This window comes from Cheilinus undulatus, linkage group 15 (genome assembly GCF_018320785.1).
Source record: "Cheilinus undulatus linkage group 15, ASM1832078v1, whole genome shotgun sequence".
Taxonomy (NCBI): Eukaryota; Metazoa; Chordata; class Actinopteri; order Labriformes; family Labridae; genus Cheilinus; species Cheilinus undulatus.
In genome coordinates, this window is record NC_054879.1 from 23,415,465 (window position 1) to 23,437,287 (window position 21,823).

Here is a 21,823-nt window from a genome sequence, read left to right on the forward strand (position 1 = left end):
ATTAAATACAAAATGCAGATTTTAAATGATGATTGTATTTCTTAAGGGTAAAAAAAAATCCAAACCAAATCCAATTTGGCCCTGTGTGAAAAAGTAATTGACCCCCTTGTTAAATCATGAATTAAGTGTGGTTAACAAATCTGAGTTCAATTTCACTGGCTACAGCCAGTCCTGATTACCAGATTTGTTGAATCAAGTAATCACTTAAAGGGGACATATTATGCAAAAATCACTTTTTCAGGCTTTTCTAACAGAAATATGTCCCCCTGGCCTGTCCACAATCCACTCAAGTACCAGAAAAATCCATTCCCTTCCACCGTCACATGGGAAGCACCCGCCCCCAGGTTTGGTTGGCCCTCCCCGCTTGGAGGAAAGTTCCACGCTCCTCTACTGATCCTCTTAGCTGCCTGCTGAGATGCTGGGTAGCTCAGTGGGTGTTATGGGAGGTTAATGGTTCAAAACCCAGTCAGGTCCTAAACTTTGGTTAAAAGTGTCTGTAACATCAGGAGAGCCACATCCATTTCCTGAGACGGGTGTGGTCAGGGGCGGAGTCAGAGAGCTTATTAACATTTAAAGCCAGAGACACAGAAACGGCTTGTTCTGAGCAGGGCTGAAACCAAGGGGTTTTTAGACATGCAAAAATCCTATACTAGAGTGTTTTTTCAGCAACAAACTTCACAGGCATCTTTTGGGGACCTCTGAGAACAATATAAACTTGTCTTAAAGGGGTAAAATATGTCCCCTTTATTAGAAGCTGTCAGACAAAGTGAAGTAGGCTACAAGATCTCAAAAGAAACTCATCATGCCACAATCCAAAGTAATTCAAGAACAAATGAAAAACATAGTGATTGAAATCTATCAATCTGGAAAAGGTTACAAAGCCATTTCCAAGGCTTTGGGACTCCAGCGAACCACAGTCAGAGCCATTTTCCACAAATGGATAAAACTGGAAACAGTGGTGAACCTTCCAAGGAGTTGTCAGCCAACCAAAACGACTCCAAGATGCAACGACGACTCATCAAGGAGGTCACAAGAGAACCCAGAACAACATCCAAAGAACTGCAGGCCTCACTGGCCTCAGTTAAGGTCAGAGTTCATGACTCAACCATAAGAAAGACACTGGGCAAAAATGGCATCCATGGGAGAGTTCCAAGGCCAAAACCACTGCTGACAAAAAAAGAGCACAAAGGCTTGTCTCACATTTGCCAAAAAACATCTTGATGATCCCCAAGACTTTTGGAGAAATATTCTGTGGACTGACGAGACAAAAGTTGAACTTTTAGGAAGGTGTGCGGCCCATGTTGTTTTAACTGTTTTAACTCAGCCATACTGGCTGAGTTAAAACAATTCCGTGAAGAAGAGTTGGCCAAAATTCCTCCACAGCGATGTGAAAAACTCATCATCATCATAGTTGTTGCTGCCAAGGGTGGCACAACCAGTTATTAGGTTCAGGGGGCAATTACTTTTTCACACAGGGCCAGATAGGTTTGGATTTTTTTTCCACTTAATAAACAAAATCATAATTTAAAAACTGCATTTTCTATTTACTTGGTTTGTCTTTGTGAGATATTAAAAATGGTTTCATGATCCGAAACATTTAAGAGTGATAAATAAGCAAAAAAAAAAATCAGGAATCAGAAAGGGGGCAAATGCTTTTCTTCACAGCGCTGTACAGACTGCTTTGTATTTTGTGCATTACAGCCCCTTAAAGTTACCTGAATTGATTAAAAGATAAATAAATGGTAATCTTTTAAGGTCACTAATGAAAAATCTATCTCGAATCATTTAGCTGCGTGCTCTCAAAATACATACACTTAGGTAGGAACAATAATTCTACGTGCATCCAACGTATTCTTGAAAGTTAAAGATGCAGATCAGTGACAAGAAATCAACAAATATTCACTAACACTGTACGGTAAGGTAAAATAAGATTTGGCATAGTTATCAAGCAACAAATAAATAACTAACCACTGGTTAACCAAGGAATAAATGAGTAATTAGTTAAGGTAATGAATACATAACAAACTACTACTTAGCCAGATAGCAAATGATCAGCTTACTACGAGTTAACCCACACTAAAAATGGCTTATTAACTCTGTAATTATTATTAACTAACTGCTGGTTTGACAAGGAATAAATGAGTTATTCATAGTTAAAAGTAATTAGTTACATTACTTTTACACTACTCTGTGTCACCTGAGATATTCTGTAACCTAATTGCCGATTGAAAAAATCAAAATCTTAACCTTACATATTCCCACATTAATGTAATATAATGTAATGGCACTATTTCATGCAGTAAAAGGTGTAAGGATATGTGAGAGATCTCAACATAAGAAGTGATGTAACAGGACAAGACTACAGTGTGTGTGTGTGTGTGTATGTGATAGACTGGTTATTTTCCTAGGCCCCTGCTTACATGCCAGTGTTCCTGATGGTGCCCTCAGGTGGGCTTACTGGCTGTTACAAGTTTTGGCCCAAACATGCCTAAAAGTTCTGCACAGTACTTTATTAATGTCCAGACAGCATGCAATGTTTACTTCTGAGGTGTACTGACAAGAAGTCTGCAGGTTGGTATGTAAGAAAAACTTTCAAGGACCAGGAGATGTCGTTTTCTCTGTTCTGCTCTCTATCTGTATGGTGGAGATCTTAACGTTAGATGCTAAAAAAAACACCTGATTAAACTGGTAGCAGGGATAAAGGCTGTGGAAGAGGGTGGAGCAGAGTCACAGGCGGTCAAACAAAATCCTGCTTCTTCCTGCACATTAGTGTAAATGTGTTTTTAAGTTCTGCAGAGCTTTATTGCTTTGAAACAATCAGAAAACAATGTCTTATTTCTCTGCATCATTGCTTTGCAACTACCAGGGTTCACTCACTCTACTTGGCTGCTCACTGCTACCCTCTCTCTCTCTCTCTCTCTCTCACTCTCACTGTGGTCATCCAATCAGGAAAACATACTAAAGTTCCCAAGCTGTTAATTGCTCATTCACTGGTGAAGGTAAACAAGCAGTTAGTCTTTTATTCCCTCTTAACTCCTGCTTAGTTTCTGATTATTTCCACATTTTTGTGTACCTTTTTGTTTCATTCCAAATATTCTCTTGTTTTCTCCATGCCTTTCGTTGTCTAATTTTACAGAAGATCTACAATGTGCACACCCCCCCTTTAAACACAGCCAGACCTCTGATTTGTTTAGCTGATCCTTTGTGGAAGTTTCACCGGCCCGGCATCAACAGTGAAGTCAGCCTAAATTATTCAACTCATAAGCAGTGCCGGGACTGATGGAGGGAGCAGGAGGGAGTGTGACTGCAGGCTGAGAGTGTGTTTGTGAGTATTTATGTGTGTTTAGGGGAGACAGTGATGAGTACAAGTCAGACGCAGCAGTCTGCATTAAATAAAAACCAACAGACTCATTTTACAGCCTGGCAAAGATGCAGATAACCATACTCACGCTGAATGAAATAAGGACTAAATGGGTCATAATAACTCTGTCTGATTTGTTTTGAACCTTTCATCATCTGGATTTAATCCCTGGAGAGCCACAGGAAGAGTTCATACTCCTACTGTCTTCATGAGTAGTTGCTTATAATGTCAGCAACCTGAGAAATCAAACTTCTATCGCTGTTTCCTTTTAAAGTCTCAGGACTGCAGGGACACTGGCGACAGCTGCTCCACTCTGCAGCACTCCTCATCGCTGTTTCTCAGTCTGTGCACAGTTTAAGTGTGCTCCCTTCTGCCTCATTTATTTATGAATGAGTAATATTCCATTCTAGACATGTTGTTAACAGCAAAACGCAACGACAGCTGTGAGGAACTTTGTCCGATTAGTTTTCCCCTGTTGACAAGAGTAGTTCATGTTGTGCCATAAAGACCTCGCAGAGATGTCAAAAATAAGAGATGTTACCAGGAGAAAAAGTCATATTTTAACCCAGAAATATCCTGGTTTCTCTCTACTACACAAGTTTATTCCTTTACTATATGTTTTCAACAGTGTTTTTAGGCATACATTATAAAATAATCTGTCAGAGTACTAACAAAGTGCAGAAGGTCAGTGGTGTAGTGCAGCGTATACCCATTTCTAGATCACTTCATGCACATTACTCAGTAGTTTTCTGTATGTGCTTTTCTTTTATCACCTTTGTTGTGTGGTTGGCTTAAAATATCAGGGTCAGCCAATTAGAGGCGAAGCAGGGAGGGTCATACTTTCCAGGATATTCAAAGATATCTGTCAGCTTGCTTCCTGCATTATAATTTCATAGCAATCTTTTGGACCTGAAGTTAAGTTGAAGCAGGAGTTAAATTTTATTTGCAAATACAAACAGCTATTTTGGGGGATATACTATATATACAAGAGCAGTTTATAACATCAGTTATAATATATGTGATGAAGCTCAGCGTTAGTTCATGCAGGACATGGCAGTCATATGCCCAGCCGTAATCAGCTGATGACCAGCTGATCCTAATTATTGCCTCCCTACTCCCATAGCCAGTCACGGCTCTTTTTCTCAACACAGTGATGTATTTAAATATGACGTACTTCTCACTGATTGCTGCCTGCATTAATGCTGATGCACCATGCTGCAAAGCTTAACCTCCTCCACCCCAGCCTCCTCCTTTATAGCATAAAGCTTGTTTCATCCTCATATTCCAATGCATGCTACAATGGATTCATTGCTTTCAAACTAGAATACCTCCCATTTTCTTTCATGCAGGGTTATGACCTAACCCATGAGGGAAAAAAAAAATGTCCATTCGTGTTTAGTTTGCTATGTCAGCTTGTTGTGAGCTGTAAAGCAGCTTCTTGCATTACACATGGCATAAAAGAGCTAATTTTGACTTGGGTCAGGGTGTGAGTAGAGGGGGATTTTAAGATGCCCTTGTTGTCATGATGGTAACGTCTTGGTGTAACCTGTATGTTGTATAGCAAAGGCTGAATGTTGCTGGAAATGGGACTTCTTTAGGAGGTCTCTTTTGCATATCTGTGTTCAGCTGGGAGAATACCTGGAGATTTTGGGCCTAGAGGATGGCCATAAGTAGGCCTGAGCAACAGTGCCAAGGTTGACACAGCAAAGTGCCAAAGTGGCCAATGCTCCCTACCTCTCAGTATACCTCATATCAGTGGTGTCTGCACGCATGCGAATAGTTTGACCAAGTTTTTTAATATGTGTGTACATTTCAATAAAACTGCAGGAAAATCAACATTTCTAATGGTTTTCAAGGATAATGAGCTGAATGTCTGAGGCAGAAAGAAATGTGATAGGCTTGTGTCATTCAAGGGCAGAGTGAAGCCATAGTAATTCTTCTAATATGACCTTTTATTCTCCTTTACTTTTCTCTGTTTCTGTCTGCCTATTTGTCAACAAGGGTTGGCAAAATGAAAGAAATAAAATTTCCCCCAAACTTGTTTTTTAACCATACATTTGGTTTGTTAGAATGTACATTTTGTATTTTGGTTGTTTGGTGTACTTTCAAATACAGTTTTTACTTTTTTTTTTTTGTCAAAAAATTAGAATAAAATGAGTTGAAAATGTCAAATGGTGTAACCATAAAAGAATTGTGTTTATTTTATATTCTATATACCTAAGGTGTATTCAAAGGTACTTATGTAAACAAGTAACTCATCCTTAAATATCTCATGATAATAGATTTTATCTAAGTACCTTAGATTTAATTTTTTTTAAGCAAATTTGTCATACTGACCTGGGCACATGTGTCTAAAATATCTCCATTTTCTAAATAACTGGTGGCAAATTTTGCAAAAAAAAGGTTAAAACCATTTGATCCTCTTGTGGTAGAAAAGTTATTTCCATGTCATATTTATTTTTCTGTATATTTTCATATTTTGATAATAAAATCGTGGTTACACCAATTGACACCAAACAGATACACCACCTGACCATGTTGTTCTGACATGGTTAAAGGCCATGTTTGTTGAAGAATTTGATACTGACATCACACAGAATATTCAAAAAGATCAACTGAACTGATTTTATGTATTTGTTTATTCATTTATTTATTTATTGACAAAATTATCTGTCAAAAAAAAATAGTTTGCTTGAACTCACATCTTCTGGTGTGATCATTAAAAATCATATACAGAATCACTGACATGGGACAGCCCTAGGGGGCTGACAAGCACCAGGAACGTGTCTGATATTGCACCGAAGATGCAGACATAGGCTGCGTCCGAAACCTGCACACTCACTTCCTACTCCCTATCCACTCTATAGTCTCTATAGTGAGCAGCATCTAGTGGACTGTACAGTGTACTCAACTGCAAAACACAAAAATGACGCCATCGCCATCTCACAATTAAAATGTTTCACAACAGCGGCTTGCAGATTTTCCATGACAACAGCTGAGAATTGAAATTAGTGATATAATTTCACTGAAAAATGATGCTGAATGTAACATATTTTCCCCAAAAATTTAAAGACTAATAAAAAAAGTTTTGTGTTTGTAGAACTTTTGTGTGTATTATCTTTTTTTTTTTTTTTTTTTTTTTTTTTGTATAAAGATGATGGTCTCATGTCTTGTAATCCTCATAGGGGAAAAAGTTACTTCATTATATATCAATATTTTCTTACAGATTAAATACTTTGGTTGAAATCAAACAAACAAAAAAGCATAAAAAGTTTTAATATGTGTTCCTGTGCTCCTCTCATTTTGTAAATATTGCTCAGCTAGTGACCACTGGCTAGTCATTACTTTTCACAATGCATTGGGGTATAGAATGACTGTACCATGCAGTGAATAACAATCCTCCCTCGGAATTCGGACCCTGCTTTAAAGTGGCGAATTCGCTATATAGTGTACGACATAGTGAATGGGGAGTGATTTCAGACACAGCCATGACTTTTACTATGAGAGACAGAATGGCTCACAGCAAAAGCCCCAGGGTTCCTATTTCCATGGTACACCCCACATGATCCCTTGAGAGACATGATTGTAGGACTCCTCCAGGTAGATTAAGGAGTTCCTCAAAGTGTTCTTCGGGTCAGCAGTCCAGACCAGCAGTTCTCCACTCCTGATAACATCCTGAGCCAGTCCCTGCTTTTATCTCATTGTCTGACGGTTTTCCAGAACATCCTTGGAGAACCCTAAAAGTTATCCCAATAAAATTCATCCCACATCAGGGTTTTTGTTTCTAAAACTGCCAGTCCACCATCCCACCCAACCCCAAGCCATTACATCCTGTCTGCTGCTTTCAGAGACCCCAGAGTAGGCCAAGCCTAAAAGGTCTCCTTCTTCAGCCTGCTGACCTCCTTCACCAGTGGGTTTTTGGACTGCTATAATGATAGGTACCAGTGGTCCTCTTGGTGCAACCGCTGCCAATATGGAAGCTTTAAATATGGACCACTTGGTCTCCATGTCCCACACCTCCCTCAAGCAGCACAAAACTTCTTGTATGGATGGAAATTGAAAAAAACCATCAGGCAGGGACCTCCACCTGATGTTCTCAGTTCATTTCACAACCTGTTTATGATTACCAGGTCTGTCTGATGGCCTACCCCGCCATCTGATCCAACTGGTGGTGATCAGCTAAGAACCCTTCTCCCTTCTGCACCTGAGTCCTCAGGACATAAGGGGGCAGATCTGAGGAGACAACTACAGATGCTATCATCAGTCTCTGGACTAGTACAGTCAAACATAGTGTTAGTACAGGCAGAGGACAGCTAGCAGAGAAGTCTAACAACAGAGCACCACTCAGATCAGCATTCCTCCAAATCACTCCACAAACTTTCTTCATCATTGCCCAAATGAGGCTCTGATCCAGAGTCTGGACTCACTCCAGGACTCAGAGACTCCAAGAAGATGTACTCCAAAATGCTGTTTGGTATGTAAGTAAAACCAACAGTCAGGGCTTTACTCCTAATACTTTCAGTAATAGAGATACCCTCTCATTTCCTTCAGGGAATGAAGTGTTAATACCAAACATTTCCCAAACATAAAGGCTACTCAATAAAATAATTTTATCCTAGCCTAACAGAAATCAGATAATAAAGTTCTGAATAAATCCCATCTTAAAAAAATTATGGTGAATAACTCTTGAAAATATTTTTTAATAAGAAGCTTGTTCTTATTACATATTTCATCAGAATCACAAAGTTCTGATTCTTGATAAAATATATATTTTTAACTGGTGTCAAATGGTGTAACTGGTTACACCATTTGACATTTCACTCTAAAATCAAATTTAACAGGCATTATCATGGACACCTATGGAAGCTTGTGGTGTTGGTATAAAGATTTAAAAGAGTACTTTTAATGTAAATAATGTTTTTAATAAAGATCATGAAATATATTTTTCTTGGGTCATACCATTTGACATACAGTATGACCATTGACATTCCTTACCATGCCCTAGAAATGTCCAATTAGGCTGTATCTAATTTAAGATACCAACTTTGAGATAAACCAGTTATGATCATCAGATGCTCATCTCTGTGACATCATTTCCTTTGAAAAGGTCTTTTTGAAAAATATTAACAAAATGGGCCCTTGAACGGTGGTTACACCATGTTGACATTTTAGGAAGTCAGCTGGACTCTAAAGACTCCCCAAACTATCAAAAATACACAAAACAATAATTGTTTAAGACATTCATCTAATAATTAACAGGACTAATGCAAAATTATGCCAGACTAGTTTAAAAAGTGTTTGGTTGGGATTTTTCCCTTAAAAAAAAAACAAAAAAGTTGAATTTTTTGGTACCGTTTTTCTTTGATTACACAACACTGACATTTATGCCTAAATTGTCCCAATATTCTCTCAAAGTTGAGTGAAACCTGAAAATTTAGACTAGGACAATAAAAGGGGCCTAAGTGAAAGGGATTAGTGAGAATCTTAATAATATTCAATTCTTTTAGATATCATTTAAACATTCAGAAACTTTAAAACTTGTGTCACGGTATGGCCTTTAAACTTTACATTTTTCTTAATGCTACTTATTACAATACATTTTTCCTGCATTTACGGTATGTGCAGACTAAATCATACACTGCTGTACAAACTGAAGAAAATCTGCAGAATTTAGAATAAACCAAGAGTGCATTGCTCATTATTTGCCAGACACACTCTGCACCACTAAACCAGTAAATCTCATTTTAAAAACACTTAGAATTGTGTCAAAATTATAAAAAAAAAAAAAAGGGCCTAAGAAACCCTTAAATGAAGTGAATGGTAATTTCTGAAGGAAAGTCATGAATACTTGCTCACATTTCTGTGAATGGAAGGGATGCGGAGCTACGCTGAGTACAGGACATCAAATATTCAATGAAAGAAAAGACTCAAACTCTTGTGCCTGTCTGCCCCCCACTGGTCAAATCATGTAACTACACTCTATTTATTTACCACAGACTGTAGCTGTTCCTCTTCTAAATCTAACGTGATTCCTCTGCTTGCTCATGTTGTATGAAACATTTTTCCTCTCAGGGCGACTGGGAGAGTAACGGCGGCCTGGTGAAGAAGCTTCCCTCCATCCGTGAGGACGAGGAAGGTGATGAGGATCAGAACTCTGTGTCCCGGGCACCTCGCTCCCCGCTGCGTCTCAGCAGGGGGCTCAGCTCACCCCTCCGCTCCCCTCTCCTCCCTCCCAGACCTTTCCGTGCTCCCTCTGAGCACTCCCGCCCCACCACCCTGCAGATTCCCGTGGTCAGCTTCAGCTGTGCTCCACCTGAGCTCAGCCCCAGGTATTAAACACAAACCACAGGAGCAGAGAGCAGAAAGATGGAGGGAGACTGTCTGTCTGTCTCCTTAAAAGAGAGAGCTTCACAGTCTGCAGGTACAGCAGGAACAGAGCTGCAGGTGGATCACAGCGTCTATCTGCAGGTGGAGGTGTTTTGGTTTCACACTGGAGGAGCACATGGAGAGTGAATTTGTCCATGTGTGCTCAGATTAATGACAACCAGAGCAGCCGAGTGTGAACAAACCTCCATACAGACAAGAGTATAATGTTTGAATACAAATAAAACAGGCAGCAGACCAGCACAGAAACACACTGTAATTAGTGCACCAACACTTTATCTTCTTCTTCACTGATTTAAATTCTCTCCACGTCTTCTTCTTCTTACTTTTTAATCCCTCTATCCCTGCATAGATTCGTGGACGGCATCGAAACTGAGAGCAACTCCACGTCATCACAGAAGTTTGAGTTCAGCCCCAGCCTCTCTCCTGCAGCTCCGCCATCTCCATACCACGGTAATATTTCATTGCATTTGAAACAAGGGCTGCAAAAATATCAAGTTTTTCATGTGCAGTATCAGTATCTTACAAACAAGGGACCTGGTTAGTCAGTATTAGTTATACTGATATAGTTCATGTTGATATTGATCAAAAGAAAAGGTGCGCCAGGACTAATGCTTGGTAAACTATAGTTTATTTTATTCGTTAAAGGGGCATTTACAAAAGGATCAGTGCATTGCAATGCAACCAGTGCACTGCAGTGCCAACACCGGTAAAATTTTTGCCATGGAATGGGTTTTTGCAACACCTACATCACTGGTTTAAACACATGGATTGTGTTGTAGTGCACACAGAAGCCATAACTGATGCCACCTATAGAGTAACAGAATGATATGTCAGACAGCAGCTCAGTCATCAGCATGCTTCAGTCCAACACTAAATAGTAGCCAGGTAACAGAACAAACATCACCTGTTAGTGCCAGTGTAATTAATGTAGCACATCCATGAGGTAAAGCATGACCTCTTTCCTCTCCAAGTTTAATGTCTGTAATAACAGCAACATATAGCGAGTGTACTTGCTTTGCACAGTGTCTCTGTCAGTCTGTCTGGGGTTTTAATTAAAGCTGTGAGCTGCAGTAGATTTGTTTTATAATGGCTGTAACAACTGTCTAAAGGTGCGTTTTAACTAATTATAACAATAAATTTGTTGAAATCAGTAAAAAAAAAAAAAAAGTTTTAAAGGAAAATGCTCCAATAAAGAACTCGATTCAAAGATGTATGTCAGTGCCAAACTTGAGTGCATTTTACCTCCAACTTGAATCATTTCACAGTCCAAACATAAATACAGTGGGGTTTTTTGCCCCTCTATGGATAATTCTCGAGGATTATCATTAATGTTTGCTTGTTTTTTCATGTGCAGGGACCAGGGATCACTCTGAGATCAAACAGAGCGTGTCCAAACTGACTGAGGAGGTGAGTATTTAAGGGACCTGTATATCCAAGCTTAGGGCTTCTATACAAAGGTTCTAAATTTTTCCTTTTTGTTTGGTTTAAGACATAGATAAGTTAATTTTTCATAATACAGAAGGAAATGTTTTGGTGGATCCAAGCATTTCAGGTTTTGTTCACTGAGCCATAAATACTTGATTATTTTGATATCATACATGACACCTTTAAATTCCTCTCTGTTATTCATTATCTCCCTGATAGATTCTCTTCTGTAGAAATGAGGATTAACCTTGTCCTGTATTTTTGTTCACACCCTCCTCCATCTTCCTGAGGAATAAGAAAGTCGATATCCCATTAACATGTCCTGACCTTTGTCTTAGTCTGAACTTTCCTTGTCTGTCTGTCTTTTAGATGAACAGTCTCTCCAAACAAGTGTCCACACTCAGCCAAGAGCTACAGGAAATGACACGCCTCCTTAAGCCCCTCCTCCAAACGTCATCACAGCAGCCGATCCTGATGAACATGATGCCAAATTTAACCCCGCCTCCGAGCAGTGCCAGCCAGTTATCTACGAGCACTTGCCTCATGGTGCCGCCCCCTGTCACACCATGTCCCCTGCAGAGACCAGACACTCAGTCTCTGCTGGACAGCGGCGACACGGAGGGGGCCGACTTGCCGGGATGCCTTCTGCCCACTCCACATTCACCACTAAGGCCTAACTCTTCTTCACCTCAACAGCCCACATCAAGACCGCCATCCCTTCCCTCCAATTCTCCCAAGGACAGACTTCCTGAGGGATCCCCAATCCCCAACACCTCCTCCAGTAACGGGATGTTTCCGCCCCCGCTGCAGGATCAGCCTCCTCTTGTTTCAGGCACTCCTTCCCCATCCCTCTCCTTCTCTATGTCTCTTTCTTCTTCCTCATCTCTGTCCCGACCTGGCAGCTGCACCAGCCGAGGCCTCCTCCCTCCGCCACCCTCCCAGGACACGCCACCTCCTCCCCAATCCTCCCACTGCTCTGCCCCTCCTTCGCTCGCTTCCTCTCCTGGAGACTTTCGCCTGAAGCCCTCCCCGTCTGTCCCCCTCGTTTCCCCTCCAGCCGTGCCCTTCCAACCCTCCACCCTGTCTCTTCCCGTGTCTTTGGACTCTACAAGGAGGGGACGAGTAGAAAACCAGACTCCACCTTGGTGTAAGTCACAGCTGCGCCAAAGAGAGACAAGACCGGTCTCGAGCCTGCAGGAGCTGGAGATGCAAGAGAGGGGACAACAGGCGGAAGAGGCGCAGTCCTCCACGGAGCACATCAGTTTTATCGATGAAGAAGAGCCGGCGTTATGAATGGGTCATACCGAGCAAACGTGAAAAATGGAAAAGGAGAAACAGGATGAAAGGATGGAAAAACAGAGATCAGATCACGGAGAATGGCATGCAAGAAATGAAACAAAGCAGAAACAAATAGGAGATGGAGAATCCAGTGAACAGAAACACACCTGCGAGGCTGGGACGAGCTGCCAGCTGATCAGTGTGAAGGAGGTTTCCTACACAGAGCTGCAGCAGTATCAACTTCAGTAGCATCAGTCGCTCCACGCAGAGCTGGGAAACTTAGAACCAGAGAACATCTCTTAAACTGGTTCAGTTCTTCCTTGGAGACAAGCTTAGCTCCAAACAGTGATGCTTTTAAATCCAATATAGATTTGTCTCCTCTTCTTCAGAGGGCAGGGATGGACTCGTATAGCTCACGCAGCGTTTACACGAAAATGATCCACTGAAACTGAGACATTTGTCATTTGTTTTAAAAGTTCCTAGTTCAGATGACAGTTAGGCATGCACATAAATCTGCTAAAATAACTCAATTGCTGTAGTGTGCACACCTGGCCAGAAGTTGGCTGGGTTACCTTATGATGCAACAACACGTAAATGCACACTTAATGCAGAAATAAACATGTTTACAGCCAAATGAAAAATATATTTTGACTGAATAGTACATATCTACAGTATATGGACACGAAGGATATGAGTTATTCATGATTAGAGGTGTGGCTGATGTTCATATAAGCCAGCGTTCTGTAGCTGTTTGTCAGGGAGACCCGCCTCAGCTAAAAAAAAGCTCATTTGAGACATCAGTGTAAACATCACAACTGTCATTGGTTTTAAAAGATGACACCAGAACCCAAACTGGTGGCATGCCATCTTGCCCTAACATGCCCATACAGTGCTGACAAAATTAGAGACCATGTCCGCCTTTGGACTTGGACTTCAGTTCTTACTCCAGGTTTATATTTGACTGATCCAATCCTGTATTAAGCTGCTTTGTTAGGGTTATACTGTGTCCTATCTGCACCTGTATTTCTTTGTCTTCAGGGACAAAATCAGCTCGATTACACTGATTTCTATATCAGTATCCTGACAGCCTGGGCAGAGGTTGCACTAGACTTTGTAGCCTTCTGGCAAATTTTGTCATCCTATTTTACAATCTGTCTTTTTTTTCTTTAATATTGTATAATATAATAATGAAAGATTACCTTTTCAGTAGCATTCAAGTTGTAAAGTACTCCGTACCACTTTATATTGAGAACACTCTTTGAGGTGATCATTTTTTAATGGCATGGAGAGAAAATATTAACAGCAGTGATTAGAGTTTACTCCTCATGACCTTTTTTATGCAGTGACAGTGGGGCACAGCCACTGTTTGTGAACTGTGCCGTTAAGCTGTTGTTTACTAGTTTAAGTATATTTTTAATATCAAGATGTAGAAGTTTGAAGACATTAGCAGACTCACACTGTAAGTGTAGAGCCCTAAGCATTTTTGCATGCTCTGCAGGATTTCTGACTGTTACCACACACTTAAGCAACGTTTGTGTCAGAAGATGTCCACACCTGCACAATTTTAGTCCATTCTAGTCTAAGTTCAGACTCACAAACACTTTAATGAATTTTAATATTGAAACAATTACAATCTCTACTACCATGAACCCAGACACAGAGCAGCAGGCAGCCTCAGACTGATCTAACTCCTGTGTTAGCAATAGTAATAGAAAAGTAACAGAAGGATGTAGCAGGCTGAACAGAGCTCCATTATAGTTATAGTCCACCTACTTATGCATGGCCATTGATTGAACTGGCAGTGGAATACACACTGACAGTAATGGTTTGCTCTCTGGAACACATTTTTAAAATTTTCCATTTTCAGGCAGACAAAACACGGCATCACATAAAGTCAAAATGTGACAAAAGGTTTCTGTTTTCAGTTGAGATCATTCTTGAGTAAACGTGGCCTCAAGTTGAAAAAATCACATCTTACTGAAGTCTGAGAGTTCGAGACACAACTGCTCTTGAACTGGGAATGTAAACTCATCATTCAGTCTCAGTTTTATCAGGTCTACTCCACTGGAAGGCTGCATCATGGGATTATTTTGGAGATTATCTGTCTCCTGGGTCATGGAGAAAACACTCAGCTGACATGGATCCATCTTTTCATCATTTACATCGCTCATGTTTGCAGAGAAAATTGTTTAAATTATTTTCAATTTGTCTACATTTCTTCCCCCTGTTAAAGAAAGGCCAGTCTAGTGAAGGGATGATGATGTAATCGAGTAGAGCGAGCTGCTGGGTCGTGTGCCAAAGACAAAAGCAGGAAAAGAGCGGGATAACTCTAAACCCATTAACAGCACCCATAGTCATCAGTTTGTCACCATCGCAACTGTTTACAACCAGCCAGTCCGACTGTACAAGCAAGAACACCCACATCCCTCCTGAGCTTTAGCCATCCAGCCATTCGTGCCTTCTCCACATAAAGACATGAGACTTCATGGCAATCCTTCGCCTGTTTATCTACGGGAAAGCATTTGGATCAAAATTTGACATGAGAAGCCATCTGTGTCACCTGCAGAGAACTCTAGCACCTTTTACCTAAATTATTTATTTATTTATTTAGATTTTCATTGTATTTATTTTTGGGAGCAACGAGGATATATTTTACATGTCTGGGACATCCAACAGAAACAAGCTAAGGAGGGAGGTTTACTGTTTAAAGCCACGTTTTCACCTAAAGAGAAGAAACCAGGAACATTTAGGTCACTTTCACTCTAGAGCTGTTTGGTCTGCTTTAAAAAGAACCCTGGTTCATTTCTTCGGATAGTCCGGTTTGTTTGGACTGGTGGGAAAGCTCATTCCAGGTACCATGACAGAATGTCAGAGTCTCTTGCTTTCATTTTGGCTCGCCTTCTTCAGTTCAGATTCATTCATTTCATGCAAAGAACAATGATCTGGACGCTCCCTGGCTGCTCATATTTGGCACCTTCTAAAGTCTTGCTTATGCTTTCCACTTGGACAGCCGCACGGACATAAACTTCAAAATCATGACGTCTGGTGTGTTTATACCTAGTGTCTGCTCTTCTTTCATAAAAGCTCGTCTGTAGCATGTTTTCATGTCTGGCGTGTCTGCATCTGTAAAAATTTTGGAGATATGCACAGCCAGGTGACAGGACACCCGTAAAGGGATGTCTGAAGTTTTTATGTCATGTTTGATGTGCGGACACTTGCAACTCTGAAGATGCGTCAAGCATAAAACAATGCTTTATGATCACCAAAGCAAAAGCAGAAAATCTAATTCATTATAAATTTGGTGTTGCTCCATTAATTATGCGGCAAAAAAAATGGCAAAAGCAGATAGATTTCTGTTTTTTGTTCTGGCCATTAGGTGAAGCATTCTGTCATCTTCTACATCTTCTTTTCTTCTCTCTGGGACAATAACTCCAGAAACATGTGACCCCTTGACATTATCCTGACAGTTTGGTTCTTTTTACCAAGTGTAGTGTGAATACAAACAAATCACATGAAAATGAAACAATGTTGTAATTTCAGCCCCTAAATGAACCACGTCCCCCTGACTATCAGCTTAGTGGGACTGAATGCAATGCAAGGTACGTTTTTTTTTAGAGGGAGGTTATTATATATTCAAGAAAGAGACTTTTAAATGCAGATAAACTTTAGACAATTTTAAGACAATGTTGATCAATGAAGCATTTTGGCTCCAGTATTTAACCTTACATAGCCACCTTAGATCATTTAACTAGTGGTGGAGTTGCACCCAGCCTTTACCATTTAATACATCCTATCTGTCACAGCCGGCTCCAAGCCAATGACAAAAACAGGAGGGAACACAGTTAGGTGGCTTTCACACTAGGGGTCTAGTCCCAGATCCAAGTGAATTTGAGCACAAAGTCCAATTCATTTTGGTCAATGTGACAAACTGTGCTAGGCACCAGGCCCAGGCCCACTTGGTGGTCTCAGGTGCAATTCAAGTGTACTCTGGCATGGTTCAAATGAGATGTGAATGCAATCTTACTTGCATACGGGACAGAGTGTTGTGTCAGCTAGATGATGTCATCATAAAAACTAAACTTTTTTCAGTTTGTTCACATTTTTCATCAACAAAAGGCAGAAATCATCAGAATTTAGTCAATACAACTCACCTTATGGATGAACAAAAGTTGGAGTCAGTGAGATGAGATGTAAAGGCAGTCTCCTGTCACCTCAAAAATTGCTGTATCCACAAAGCGCAAGCCCATTTAATCTTCTGAGCTGCACATAGATGTGTAGATACGAAGGGCGACATTGCTGGTATCACAAAAAAGGGATTTTTAAAACATTAATGTTGGCAGGGTAAACTTTTTGCCAGGTTAAAACAAAAACAATCCTTGCTCAGGTTATGACCCGAGTGGTTGCCATGGTAGCTTCTTCTTCTTTCTCCTCCTTGGTGGGTTTGTAAAGTTTGAGAGCCAGCCGGGGGAGGGGGGATCGTGCCACGACGTGGTTCTAAACAATCAGGTCTAATGCAAAAGCACCCCTACTTGCAAAGTATAATAAATTTATTACAAAAGTGGTAAATATGGGAACAATAATAATGACAAAGTTGGATGCTGCAAAGCAACACAAACACAATAGAAATAGGGTTAGGGGTTAAGAGCGGGGCCTATCTGCTCTTAGAGATAAATACATCTGATACTGCTTAAAATGCAGGTATTGTTCAGTGAGTGCATGTGTTCATGCACCAATCTGATACTGTTTCATTAAATTTCATATCTGGCTTCATTTAGGCATGTGAAATGTTAGCAATACTAACCAGAACATTTACTGCATTACAAACCAGTTCTTCTTCACTGCTCAAAAACACTGCATGCATGAGGTTCAGCTTTTAGAGGCTAAAAACCTTCCAGACCGGCATTGTTGTAAACGACAAGAAGTGACACAGGTCATTAAGAGTTGAATAACTTTTGAATCATAAATCACAGTCTCTTATGATTGTCTATATTTTGCAGGTTTTTAAAGTGAGATAGAAACCCAAACAACAACAACCAGAAGTAAACTTTTATTTTTCTATAATCATCTCCTGGAACCAAAGGTTTCTTGGCTCTTTGGGTGGAAACGTGTCTCCAATAATGAGCAGGATGCACTCCAAAATGAGTGGAACCTCCCAGTTCTTATGTAGCACACAAACACATGAAGCATATGTTGAAAAGTTTTCATCTTCTGCAGCCCCTCTGCCAACCACTGAGCTTTATGCTGGAACGAGACTATAGCCTAACCTGGAACTACAGTACCCAGGCTGCATTGCTATGGAGGTCTCAGGACTTCTGTACATTTCTTTTTTGGCTCTGATGAGGTGCTTTGTGCACCACGTTACCTGTACAGTCAGATTTCTGGTTTCTATTTTCTGTAACGGACGATCTGAACTCTTTACACTGAACGATTCACCAAGCAGAACTCCAGCTGGCGTCTGAGGAGCTCTGGTCTCGCTGGTTACTCTGTGGGTGGGACAGTTGGGGTGGGGGGTTTCTTAGGTTTCAAAAAGGGTTTACTCAAATGCATGTCACAGCTTTTTTTGCATGAGGAATGTGCCTGCTTTTGAGCTGTTGAGGGCAGACGGGACTGTGGGATGAGACGAACCGCCCGCCCCTTGGAGGCTGCTGGGATCAGACGTGTTTTATTAATGACTGGCTGTTACATACGAACTTTACCAGGATTACATACTGAACGACAATAAAGAAGTGTTGTTTTATAAGAGCTCAAGACTCCTGTGTTACTCTTTGAAAACACCTGCCTCACTTGTACCTCCCATCTATCCCAATTCCAAAAAGGCTGCGCTGCGTAAAATGTAAATAAGAACAGAATGCATTTATTGTCAAATCTCATAAACCCATATTGTATTTACAATATAGAGCATAAACATTGTTGAAACTGAGACATTTCACAATTTCATTAACAAATGTTAGCTCATTTTTAATTTGATGGCAGCAACACATCTAAAAAAGTAGGGACAGGGCTGTATTTACTCAACAGATGTGGGTCTTCATCGCTGGATTTTTTCCCTTTTCTAATACTCAGAATGTTTTCTATTGGTGAAAGGTCTGGACTGCAGGCAGGTCAGTTCAGTGCCTGGACTCTTGTACTGTGAAGCCATGCTGTTGTGATGGATGTGGTATGTGGTTTGGCATTGTCTTGCAAGATCTTCCCTGAAAGAGACGTCTGGATGGGAGTATATGTTGCTCTGGAACCTCTGTCTACTTTCCAGCATTGATAGTTCCTTTCCAGATGTGTAAGCTGCCCACACCATAGGCATGAATGCATCCACATAGCATCAGAGATGTAGGCTTTAGAACTGGTTGGTCCCTCTTTGGTCCACAGGACATGGCATCTGTGGTTGCTTAAAAGGATTTCAAATCCTGGTGCGTCTGACCACAGAGCAGTTCTCCATGTAACCTCAGTCCATTTAAAATGAGCTTCAGCCTAGAGAAGATGGCAGAATATCTGGATCCTGTTCACATATGGCTTCTTCTTTCATGAGCCAGCTTTGACTGTCATTTGTGGATTGCACGGCCAACTGTGTTGACAGACAGTGATTTCTGGAAGGGTTCTTGAGCCCATGCAGTGATTTCCAGTAGAGAATCATGCCTCTTTTATGCAGGGGACCCTGACGGCCCCAAGATCACCTTGTAGGTGATCTCATGACGTCATGACATCCCACCACCTCAACTATAGGTGGTGGGATGTTGCAAAATGCTCCTCCAGATGTTTTCCATTAGTACCACTTACTTTTCCAGCCTTTTGTTGTCCTGTCCCTACTTTTTGAGATGTGTTGCTGCCATCAAATTTAAAATGAGCAAATACTTTTTATGAGATGGTAAGATGTGTCACTTTCAATATCTGATATGTCATGTTCTACTGTGAATAAAATGTGGTAATATGAGAATTGCAACAATTGTGTTACTTTATTTTTACACAGTGCCCCAACTTTTATGGAATTGGGGTTTTAGTTGCAGAGACAATAACCGTTTCTCTGAAACGGTTTAGGCCTAGTCTACGTGTAGGTGTGTATTTTATTAAAACAGAGATTTTCCAAATCCATTTTAAAAAATTAACCGGGCTCCAAGCTGCATTCTCAGAATCATCTTTGTCTACATACAAAAATGTAGCGTTAGAGCTGTAAAGGACACGCTAGGTCAACAGTAGGCTGTTTTTCAATGTGTAGGCAGCACCAGATCTATACAAAAAATGTCTCTCTGCCTCAAAAAGGTGAAACAAAATGCATGGTCTGATGGATGCTTTAACGTTTTTGTTGCACATGTGCAGAGCCAGTGATGTCAAAGCCTGGATTATTTCTCAGCACAAACCTGCAACCCTTATGGCTCTTTGAAAGTATCAACAGCTTCCCATATTTGAAGAAAAAGTAAAAAAAAAGACATGACACAGGAGAAATCCTTCTTCAGATCTGCATATATTTTCCAATGGTAACATTCATTCTATCAGAGTTTGAGTAAGGTGTGAAATGTCAGGGAACAACACTAGAGAAACATCCTAATGGGAGAAGAAGAAAATATCAGAGGGGTGAAACAAAACAGTGGATTTTGATTCTACAGCTGTGGATGCACTCAGTGCTTCTCCCTCCGGGGGCCACACTCACATTATTCTTCCTTGAACATTTACCATCCTTGCTCACTGATCAGACCATAAAAACACAAGCTTTCATAGATCCCTTTTGACAAAAACATACAGGGTAGGGCTGGGCAATGGGAGTTGGGAAGATGATATATATTTTTAATGAGATATAGTGGAAGACCTTTACTGTTTATATTAATTTGGTTCATGTTGATTTGAAGAGGAAAAATCAGTGCCAGGCCTAATACTCAGTAAGAGATTGTTTACTGTAAGAATCACTGGTAGTAATATACTTACTGATCACAAGATAATCTATTTGTAATGTATAGATCTGATTTTATTTAGGAGAATTAATATCATCAATAAAAATCTAATTATACTGATACGTTTTTGACACCATGGCTGCCAAAACAGAAGTCCTAGACACCCAGTATTGGGTCATTTATAATTTTTATTGGTCAAAAGTTGCAGGCAAAATTGATTCATACTGTCAAAAAAATGCACAAATCATTGGTTCTCATCTCTCATCTCATTATCCTGATTTTTGCCAATGTATTTGTGCAATTTAGACTGTGTACTCTGTCTCTTTTTTGGTTAAAAATATTACTTAAGATTATGAAGATTTGTTACTTTTTGAAACCACTGATCATTAAATAATACAAGTTTAACCTTTTTGAACATATGGTATTCAGCCCTGGGATTTGCACGGTCTATAAGCAGTGTTGCATCAGTGCCACGCTCTCAAGAGCTGGTCAATCTTTGCGTTTCCACACTATATTTTTCCTTGCTTTGCTGGAGATGTACGCAGAGTTTACAGCCCTTTTGATGCATGCAACCCTGAAATCAGGGTAGTCTCCTGGAAATTTCCTGTTCACTCTTGTCCCTGACAGCAGGAAGTTGTTCTGCAGTTTTGGAGTCAGTCACTGGAGGCATGGGAAAGGTTAAATACTAGGGGGCTCACCTGTGGTAAATTGAGAAAATTTACCAGGAGAACTCATGGAGAACTCCAAAAGAAAACGAGACATTGTGCCATGTATACATCCATATCCCAGACTACCTGCACAGGTGTGACTTTGATTAAACTGTTTATTTAACTTCAGGTACTCTGAAATATTTTGAATGTGTGGAGGAGAGACAGCTGGTTCCATTTGTCCAGAGAAAGTGATTTACAATCAGCCTGCTATCTGCAGAAAATCAATCTGTGAGCTGACAGCAGTGTTAACGCGCTCATATTTAGACGAATGATGAACTACGGATTGATTTTTAAGCCATGAATCAACCGTGAGTTAATTTTACTGTGGAGATGGAGACTGACTGCTCATGGTACAAGTTACAGAGAATTCAGAGCCCTGTGGGCAGTAGGTGGATAGAAACGATAACGCTTCCATTGTACTTTTCAAAGTAAAAGCTTGTTCTGTTCGTGGCCCAAATTGAGCTACCCACATTTTCTCATAATGCTTTTATTCTGAAATTGTTGCCACAACAGTTTAGTCAATTAAGTCACTTGCAAAATTGCTTAGCTTCTTCTTTACATCTCTGTTAAACTCTCAGTGATCAATAATTATAATGGCATCGTATAAGAATTTAAAACCATGCAAGCCTATTTATTTTAGAACTCCGATTCACTTTTTGCCATCCTCTCTTTTCTTCAAATGTTTTGTAACCTGTTCTTAAAGTTAAGGACATAATCTTCATGTAAATAAGATTGATTACTAAAGGGCAATAACAGCTTTACTAACCTCTGAACAGGTCCAACTA

The 21,823-nt window shown here is 40.3% G+C and overlaps 1 protein-coding gene across 1 annotated transcript in view; it reads left to right on the plus strand.

Moving 5' to 3' along the window:
- Nucleotides 1-13,142, plus strand: part of kcnh3 (potassium voltage-gated channel, subfamily H (eag-related), member 3) — a 221,102-nt gene extending 207,960 nt beyond the window's left edge. The window contains exons 12-15 of the mRNA XM_041807208.1: nucleotides 9,434-9,690; nucleotides 10,098-10,198; nucleotides 11,103-11,155; nucleotides 11,543-13,142. Of these exons, the coding sequence (XP_041663142.1) occupies nucleotides 9,434-9,690; nucleotides 10,098-10,198; nucleotides 11,103-11,155; nucleotides 11,543-12,466 (1,335 nt within the window). The 3' untranslated portion in view covers nucleotides 12,467-13,142. The remainder of the gene's footprint in view (nucleotides 1-9,433; nucleotides 9,691-10,097; nucleotides 10,199-11,102; nucleotides 11,156-11,542) is intronic.
- The last annotated feature ends 8,681 nt before the right edge of the window (nucleotides 13,143-21,823 follow it).